The sequence below is a fragment of the Macaca nemestrina genome, chromosome 12 (genome assembly GCF_043159975.1).
Source record: "Macaca nemestrina isolate mMacNem1 chromosome 12, mMacNem.hap1, whole genome shotgun sequence".
NCBI lineage: Eukaryota > Metazoa > Chordata > Mammalia > Primates > Cercopithecidae > Macaca > Macaca nemestrina.
Genome location: NC_092136.1, coordinates 69,538,630 through 69,548,869, shown reverse-complemented (window position 1 = coordinate 69,548,869; position 10,240 = coordinate 69,538,630). Strand labels below are relative to the sequence as shown.

At 37.3% G+C, this 10,240-nt stretch overlaps 1 protein-coding gene and 1 pseudogene across 1 annotated transcript; one reads left to right on the top strand and one right to left on the bottom strand.

Moving 5' to 3' along the window:
- The first annotated feature begins 913 nt into the window (after positions 1-913).
- On the top strand, positions 914-1,855 carry LOC105468638 (olfactory receptor 52E1-like). The gene is given in 1 exon segment (XM_011718833.2): positions 914-1,855. A coding segment is annotated over 1 exon segment (927 nt). The 5' UTR covers positions 914-928.
- Positions 1,856-8,357: 6,502 nt separating this feature from the next.
- LOC139357690 (olfactory receptor 52D1-like) lies at positions 8,358-9,345 on the bottom strand (annotated as a pseudogene).
- Positions 9,346-10,240: the final 895 nt, after the last annotated feature.

Below are 10,240 nucleotides of genomic sequence, written 5' to 3'. Positions count from 1 at the left end.
ATTTGCCTTGTGTCTTCGTTCCCGGTTTGGCTCCAGCCTCAGTTTACCTTTACAATCACCAGATCTGAAATGAAGAGGGATATGTTCATTCCACCTTAAGTAGATCCAGAGTAAGAAGATTATCCTGAGAGGGTTATCCAGAGTACGAGGTTTCAATAATAAAACCTCAAGGCAGGGTTCCTATAATATTTGCACCCGCAAGAAAGGAGAGATTGGAAGCTGACTGTGGAATGAGAAAGACTTGCAGACTTAAACAATAAAACACCTGCACACATCCAAAATTATCTTAGACTGTTCCAGTTCGATACATTTGTGGTTTCTTCGAAGAGTAGATTACCTATGCTCGGCTCATAAATGTGAACTATAATGGGTCTGGTCATATTTAAATCATGTATCTACTTATTTGTCCATAACATGTATATTTGTGAATTAAACAGTTTTTCCATGAAATAAGGTTAAAATATTTTCAGGAGAATCTTTTGTGCTTCTAAAGTAGTAAGGGAACAATTTTATCTCACCAATATTTTATAAGTTTACATTGCTGATTTGCGTAACTGTTACAATTACTAACACTAAATTTAAACCACTATGTTGCATCAGAAAATAAACATTCTTTAGTTCATCTTTTGCGATCAGTCTCAGCATATAATCTGGTACATATGTGGTAGATAATTACTGTTTGTTGAACTAAAATATTGAATTTACTTGAATGGATCTAATGAAGTACACTGAAATCTTTGGGCCACATATTACCATTAAATTGTACATACTTTGAAGCCTCTATGATGCAGAAATATCATAGATATTAGTTTCACTGATTTATTTGTTTTCTCTGTGCACTAAGCGAGGATAAGACAAACTCAATGAATGACAGACATTCAGTCTATGATATATTTTAGTATAAAAAGTTCCCAGAAGAACAGCCTCAATGAATACCACTCTATTTCATCCCTACTCTTTCCTTCTTCTGGGAATTCCTGGGCTGGAAAGTATGCATCTCTGGATTGGATTTCCTTTCTTTGTTGTGTTCCTGACAGCTGTCCTTGGGAATATCACCATGCTTTTTATGATTCAGACTGAGAGTAATCTCCATCAGCCCATGTTCTACTTCTTGGCCATTCTGTTGTCTATTGATCTGGGTCTGTCTACATCCACCATCCCTAAAATGCTTGGCATCTTCTGGTTTACCCCGAGAGAAATCTCCTTTGAAGGATGCCTTACCCAGATGTTCTTCATCCACCTGTGCACTGGCATGGAATCAGCTGTGCTTGTGGCCATGGCCTATGATCGCTATGTGGCCATCTGTGACCCTCTTCGCTACACGTTGGTGCTGACAAACAAGGTGGTGTCAGTTATGGCACTGGCCATCCTTCTGAGACCGTTAGCCTTTGCCTTACCCTTTGCTCTACTCATCCTAAGGCTTCCATTTTGTGGACACCAAATTATTCCTCACACTTACTGTGAGCACATGGGCATTGCCCGCTTGTCTTGTGCCAGCATCAGGGTCAACGTCATCTATGGCTTATGTACCATCTCTATCCTGGTCTTTGACATCATAGCAATTGTCATTTCCTATGTACAGATCCTTCATGCTGTATTTTGACTTTCTTCACATGATGCACGACTCAAGGCACTCAGCACCTGTGGTTCTCATGTGTATGTCATGTTGACTTTCTATACCCCTGCATTTTTCTCATTCATGACCCATAGGTTTGGTGAGAATATACCTCGCTTTATCCACATCCTTCTGGCTAATTTCTATGTAGTCATTCCACCTGCTCTCAACCCTGTAATTTATGGTGTCAGAACAAAACAGATTAGAGCACAAGTGCTGAAAATGTTTTCCAATAAATAAAACATAGCTCATTTATAAATATCAGATTATTTATCAATATCATAAATAATCATATTTACAATGAAAGTGGCACTAATTTTCTATGTTCAAAATAAAAACAGAATATTTGGAAAGTATTTAAGACCATCTTAGGGAAGGACTGAAAATGGAAATCGTTTGGCAGGTGCTCCCCACAAATGGAAAGTTAAGCTCATGTCAAATGGATAAATAAAAATGTTTTCTGATATTCCATTGTTTGCAAATGATTCAGATTCCTAATATGAAAGAATATGAACACTTTGTCCCGCATCCTTTATGACTGAGCATAGCATGATCATTGTCAGTTTAAAGCAAACTTGAACGAAATACCAGAAACAAGCAAACAAACAAAACACTATAAAGCCATTTATATGCTGAGTTTAAACAAAAATATCGAGCCTTCTCGATTAGTGCTGGTTCTATACAAGAAACATTGGGGGATTTTCCATATACCTGGACTATTAAAAATAATGTTATTTTTGACTTTGCCATAATAATGTTGGAAGGTATAAAATTGATACTGTTAACATGATAGCCATGGAGGTCTTCTACCATAAAGAGAATAGCAGAAATTTTGAAATCTTAGTAAATTTGCAGTCTTTTTTATTTGGGGGAAAAAAAAGAAGACATGCTGTATTTTTTTACTTGGTGGGCAAGTTTTTATAAAATCTAACTTACTGATAGTTCTTTGAAAACAAACTGTTCTTTTCCAAACAATATTGTTTATGTGTCCTTTTTTTGCCATCCCTTAGAGAAGTTTCACTTTTATGGAATGTCAAAAGTTCAAGTATGTTCTAGGTCTATCACTACCTAAGTGTTTTTTTGTTGTTGTTACTGTTTTTTGTTTTTTTTTTTTAATGAAAGTTTAGTTCCATGTGATATAATTCAGTGCTATCCAGGTACATGTGACATTATTGACATTATGGATAAAAGATTTAAGGGAAAATGTACTTATGAAATTTGGAAAATTCTAACATTCTAGCAATATATTTATTGCAGGACCTCTCAGAGTTTTTAATCTTCAAATACTCATTTGAAACTTTCAATCAAGATTGGTGTCAGAGTGCCCTTCTTAGGCCGTCCCATGACACATATTCTGTAGGGTGCACTTTAGAAAAAAAAACCTACTTATTGTTATTACGATGGAAAATATAATGTCAAACATTCTTAGGGGAGATACGTATTAATTAACATTATACCCTGGACTAGAAAATCTATGAAAAAAACAATCAGTTGCACTGTGTATTTATAGGCATTATAATTACACATTATAATTATGTAATTATAGACTTTTCCTGCACCCCAACTGTGAGATTGAACTCATCGTTTACCTATCCATTTATTCTGTTGTATTGGTTCAGCCTTAATCTTAGGCTGGCACCATGTTCCTGGTCTTGGAGGTGAAAAGTTCTAGGTGAGTGATTCTGCCCCTCCCTAAGCTGCAGGAGATTCCAGCTGATCCTGATTCATGCTGTGGTTATAGAATTTATTTCTGCTCCTATAAGCAGCAATGGTCTTCACATGTTCTGTTCCCCTGGTGGCTGAAGGCATTCGCTCCTCAGGGAAGAGGAGAAAGAAGGAACTGGGTGAAGTGTGATTCCCATCCTTCTGTGGTTGCTATTCCCCTTTACCAGGTCTGTTCCATGAGGAAGCCTTTTTCAGGCAGTCCTGCCTCCAGTCTTTCTCACCATTACTTGGTAGAAGCCTAGGGAGGACGACATGAGTGGGAATGAATTCCCTCGTTTCATATTATCACAGAAGTCTACACTTCACTTTGAGGAATTTGCTTTAAACTTTTAGTAAACCCTTTTTACTGGCTTGTGTAGAATCTGACATCTGCCCCTAATAAGCTAGGGGTCATGTTCCATCCTTTCTTGAAGTTGCCTATCTTTCTTTAGGTTAGAATTAGTTGGTTGCTCTGTGATTTTAACTATTTGATCAGTCCAAGAAAATTGCGAGTTTTTTTCTTTTTTTATTGTACACTTCTTTTTGGTCATAAGGTTTTGAGAGCAATGGTCTTCCAATGTATACATGCTAGATAAAAACAAGAAGCCCTTGTAGAAATTTTAAAGCATGCTGTAGCATTTAAGTGGAAGGGCATCTATATCCATTGGTAACTCCCTATAACTATTTTTCCAAGGATGGGCTGTGAACCACTGAATCATAAATATTACGATGATTGTTGAAAAGCAGATGTTATGGAAATCACCACAGAACTTTTGAATCTGATTGCCTTAGAGTACACTCAAGCAATCTCTATTTTTCAGAGACTTCAAGCATTCTAAATTTGAGAACTATCACTCCAGAAAGTTGAAAGTTGATTAATAATAATCAGTTGATTGCAAAAAGGAAATGCTAGGATCACCTTTAGAAAGAGAGGTAGTTGCATCCAGAATTGGCCAACCCAAAGCTGAACGGCACTACCTGTATACCTCTACACACACATACACACACACACACACCTCTGACTTGGCCTAAATCACAGCAAACTTTGTTTTTACTTACCTGATATTCCTGATGTCTTGTATTCAGGAACTATTACTATTTCTATACAGTATAGTGGGTAAGAGTGTAAATCTAGTGTCACACCCCTTAGGTTCAAATCCTGGCTCCAACTTTACCATCTCTGTGACTGGAAAAATCAACTAATTTTGGTGAGTCTCTGTTTTCTTATTTGTAAAATAAGTATATCAATATTAGAAATCTTGTCAGTTTGCAGGAGGAATTATTGAGGTTAAGGGATCTAAAAATTCAGAATGGACTAGAGGAATGTCAGCACTGTATAAATGTTATATGTTATACTGAAATATTTATGTATCTGAATCAACTTTATCAAACTACTGGAGCAAAATGTTTCTCCCCACTCTTTTTTTTTTTTTTTTTGAGACGGAGTCTTGCTGTGTCACCCAGGCTGGAGTGCAATGGCCAGATCTCGGCTCACTGCAAGCTCCGCCTCCTGGGTTCACGCCATTCTCCTGCCTCAGCCTCCCGAGTAGCTGGGACTACAGGCACCCGCCACCTCGCCCGGCTAGTTTTTTTTTTTTTTTTGTATTTTTTATTAGAGACGGGGTTTCACCGTGTTAGCCAGGATGGTCTCGATCTCCTGACCTCGTGATCCGCCCGTCTCGGCCTCCCAAAGTGCTGGGATTACAGGCTAGAGCCACCGCGCCCGGCCTCTCCCCACTCTTCATGTTCAAGTTATAAATCCCATCCTTTCTATATATGCTGATTCACTATGTGCTAGGGAGAATGATAAGAATAATGAGAAAGGTAGTAGACTTGCAAATTTGGCAAGCACAAACTGAGTAAATTTAATTAAGCACCCCTCCCCTCAAACACACACACTCTTTTGGTAGTAAGGCTTTCTAAAGAAGTTATATGTGTTTCCTCACACTCTGCCACGTGGTAAGTCTTCCCATTCTCATGAGAAATATATGCCTAACTCTGGGGGTTAGTTACAGTGTTCACTGGCTCTCAAGCCAAACAAAGTCCTTTACAATAATTTTAATCACTAAGAAATATTATATCTGGAATTCATCCTTCATTATTTTATTTTATCTCAATCTCTTCAGAAATTGAGAGGTTACATTTTATGTGTCCACCACTGAGACACTGCAAGTGATTACAAACGTTGCCCTAAGTATAATTGTATTTCCAGCGACTTCTGGTTAGTAATTAAACACTGACTAAATGAATCTAACTAAAGTGAAGGTGGTCATGGAGAATGGTATGAGCGGTAGTCACAAATTTGACACTTGAGTCTGTGAGAAGCTGTGTTCCTGAAAGCCCCATTCAATGACATTCAGTTGTATATAAAATAGTTGCGAGATTACAGAAAAGTTATTTCTTTAGAGATAGACTTCAAATCCCAGGTTCTCTATTCAGTAACCCAACAAATATGAGTGTGCTGAGCTATTTATTAGCTGGATTTCTTTTCTTTTCTTTTTTTTTTTTTTTTTTTTGAGATGGAGTCTCACTCTGTTGCCCAGGCTGGAGGCAGTGGCGCGATCTCAGCTCACTGCAAGCTCTGCCTCCTGGGTTCAGGCCATTCTCCTGCCTCAGCCTTCCGAGTTGCTGGGACTACAGGCTCGCGCCACCGCGCCTGGCTGTTTTGTATTTTTAGTAGAGACGGGATTTCACTGTGGTCTCGATCTGACCTCGTGATCTGTCCACCTTAGCCTCCCAAAGTGCTGGGATTACAGGTGTGAGCCACTGCTCCCGGCCTGTTATCTGGATTTTTATGATAATTAACCCCAAAAATATTGTGAGGGTTAACTGATTATGCATACAGAATGTACAGTAAAGAGCTGTGGACCTGTTTAATAATATTTATTCTCTACATAATTTTTAGCTTGAGGGGTGAAGAACTTGACTAAAATATTTTTCTAGTGGTCAACTATTAATAACTTCTCTGTGCCTTAATTTGCTCAATTTTAGCTGCATATACAGGTTACCTAGAGAGCGTTAACAACACAAGTGACAGAACACTACCCCCATTTCGGTTTTTCTTTCTCTAGTTTCACATGAACAAACTCCCACACAGTATGTAGAGTTCTGTCGGTGTTGTACCACTTACTCTAATGCCTGTAAGATTTACCCACGTGAAACTATATATACCAAAAAAAGCATCAAGATTTAATAATGATCACAGAGAACGCATAATTACCTACAAATTCATGGTAATTTGGCCCACCACACACTGATTAAAAGCAAAAATAGATTTTAGAAGATTATGGAAAATGACTTCAAAAGACTAAAAGAATGTAATAACTGGAAAGTAGAATTATGTAGCTAGAAAAATATCCTTCAGGAATGAGGGTAAAATAATGAAATCTTTAGATGAACATATAACAGAGAACTTAGCACCAAAAGACTCTCAAGAAAGCGCTGAATTGTGTACTTGAGAAAGAAAGAACTTCAGTCAAGAAGGATGAACTGTGGCAAACAAACAAAAAAAGTAAATCTTATGATAAGACATACATGGTCAACCAAAAATCTATGATTATACATCATGTTGATTTTAAACGTCTCTCCTCCTCCTCCTTCTTCTTCTTACTGCCTCTAATGATTCTCCATGAATTTTTTGCTTTGTTTGGTTTATTTTGAGAAAATAACACTTTGATAAACAGTTCTACTTAGAATACATCTGTCTCAAGATAATGATTGTCATAACCTTTATATATCTTAGCTAAACAGCCTGTCAGGATTGAAATGAACAATACCATTCTGGACATCACAAGGAAGGATAATAGGCATTATATTAAATAGTTTGACCGGTCCCGAAATCCCGGTACTTTGCAAGGCCGAGGCGGGCGAATCATGAGGTCAGGAGATCGAGACCACCCTGGCTAACAAGGTGAAACCCCGTCTCTACTAAAAATACCAAAAATTAGCCGGCCGTGATGGCCGGCGCCTGTAGTCCCAGCTATTTGGGAGGCTGAGGTAGGAGAATGGCGTGAACCCAAGAGGCAGAGCTTGCAGTGAGCCGAGATCTCGCCACTGCACTCCAGCCTGGATGACAGATCGAGGCTCTGTCTCAAAAAAAAAAAAACCAAAAACCAAAAAAAAAACCAAATGCTTCTTCCTTTTGAAAATTTTTGACATATCTGTACCCAGAATAGTGAATACAGAATAATCTTTTTAGATGAAGAAAATATCATGAGAATATAAAATATGTAGAGTCATATAATTTAAGTGGCCAAATGTTGCTAATAAGCTCAAACTGAATATTTTTTATTATATATAAAACATATGATCTCAGTGTTTTAAATGTTTAAGATTTCAGGGAGGGACACTAGGCTTTTATCAGTTGAAAACATTAAGACATTTTTATTGACACATGAAAAATGAATAAAATTCATCACACATTTTGTTAAGCAAGTTTAATCATCATATTTAGTCATCATATATCAGAAAGAGTTAATAATAAAGTAAGATTTCCTTAAAAAGGGGGAAGGGGAAACGATGTAGGAATACACTGAAAAATAATTGCTGCATTTTAGAATAAACTCCAAAGTGTTGTCAAAATAGTCCCAAAAAAGACACAGTTCAAAGTCAGAATTTCCCATAGCCTCCTCTTCTTTTTTTTTTTCCTTTCCTCTGCCCCATGACCCAAACCCTCCTCTTCTTTTATCAATCCGGTTTCCAAATATGTTCAGATTGATATCTTCTATAATGGCAAGATTCAGATAGTTATGCCAGTTGAAACTTGGAAATACACAGTTTGACAGTCATATTATTCAAATTATTAATTTTAAACAGTCTGACAAGATTCAAATATCAAGTAATCCCACTACTTGGTAAATATTTCTGAAGTGCATAGAAAATCTATATTGTATCTGTTTAAACTTACAATTATGTTTGAATAAGTTACTTTCCACAGAAAAATCTTAGTTTTCTCATTATTAAAAGAGGGCCTTAATAGAAAGACGTTACATTCTAAGATAATACAATGTTTTGTTCAGATATTTCTCACCAACAAAAATTATTTACTTAGAGGCTTTGAAAAACTGAAAACTTTAAGGAACCTGTCTCGAATCCTTTTGGTTCTTACCCCATAGATAATGGGGTTCATCATGGGTGGGACAAGAAGATAGGTGTTGGCCACAATTATGTGAAAATGGGAAGCCACATGGTGCCCAAACCTGTGGGTGAGAAAAGAGAAGAAGGCTGGAGTATAGGATGCCAAGATGACACAGACATGGGAGCCACAGGTGCCCAAAGATTTGAGCCTGGCATCTTTGGATGGGAGCTGGAAGACAGTGTGGAGTATGAGGACGTAAGGACAAATGATCAATATAAAGTCCACTCCCCCAGTAAGGAAGGCAACAATGAGGATGTAGGCTCTGCGGAATTTTGTCTCAGCACAGTCAATCCTGATGAGGGCCATGAACTCACAGTAGGTGTGAGAAATGATATGGGTTCTGCAGTAGGGAAGCCAGCGTAGTAGGAAAGGGTGAGGACTGAGAGGTGCTATGCCCCTGAGTACAACAGCTTAGGCTCATTCTCCCAATTACAGCATGTGTCAGAATAACTGAATGTCTTAATGGATTACAAATGGCCACATATTTGTCAAAAGCCATGGCCAGGAAGAAGCCAGATTCCATGGTGGAGCAAGCGTGAATCAGGAACACTTGAGTGAGGCAGGCTTCAAAGCGAATCTCTCCATCATGGAACCAGAAGAGACTGAGAATTTTGGGCACAGGTGTAGAACACACAACAAGATCAGCTACAGCCAGCATGCAGAGGAAGAGGTACATTGGCTCATGGAAGCTGGGCTCTGTCTTGATGATAAAGAGAAGAGAGCAGTTTACCAGTAGGGCCAACAGGTAAACCACACAAAAGGGGATGGAGATCCAGATGTTTGCAGCTTCCAATCCAGGAATGCCAATAAAAATAAAGGTTGATGGATGTGCATCGGTTTTATTGTATGGTGACATAACAAGGGTCAAATGTTTTTACTTTCTCTTCATAAATTTTTCCTCAAAAACAAAAAAGTTAATACACTTTGAAATCTGGTGGGTTAAGAAAGTTAAAGTACAGGGAACTGTAGGCCATGGAGAAATTATAATGTCTATAAAACATTTAGATAGAAATTATTTAATTATTGGACAGAGTCATATATTATTACAGAGTTACTCTACCACAAAAAGGGCACTGCTAGAACACCATTTTGAAAACCATCTTCATCCTCGAATAGCCAGTTCTTTTGTTTTATGTGTTTGTTTTGTTTTTTTCTTTTTAGAAACACAATTGATAATGTTCATCAGACACTCTCTTTACTATTATAGATATCTGTAGATTATAGGGTCTCTAGGATCAGGAAAAATAACCCTTAAGTCAGAGTACAATGCAGTCTGGTTTGGAATATGTATAGCAGACTGGACTTCAGTGTTGAATTGAAATTATGAAACTTAAGTTAGCTTCTTAATCTATGTTTGAAATTTCATACCCAAAGTTATTGCTTAATTTGGCTATTTGACTTTCAGTGTCTATAGGGATAGATATTCCCTTTTAAACATAAAAACAGCTACATGTGTCAAGGGAGCTTTGGAAAGTCTAAGGAATATTATTTCTGAATTAAGACATATACTGGAGAAAACAGGAGTGTAGAAAAATAAGATTATTAAAAATTTATGTAATAATAGAATAAGTAGCATTTCTAAGTTAGTCAGTCACTGATTATGACTCAAGTATTTTCCTGAGAACATTTTATGTATTAACTCATATAAATTTTATTCACCTTTTTAGATAAGGAGAGTTTAAGTAACTTGTATAAGGTTATATAACTGGTAAGTGATAAACCTAGTTTCTAGTTCAGACACTGATTCTGGAACCCCCATATGCCATTAAAAGGATGAATTGCCA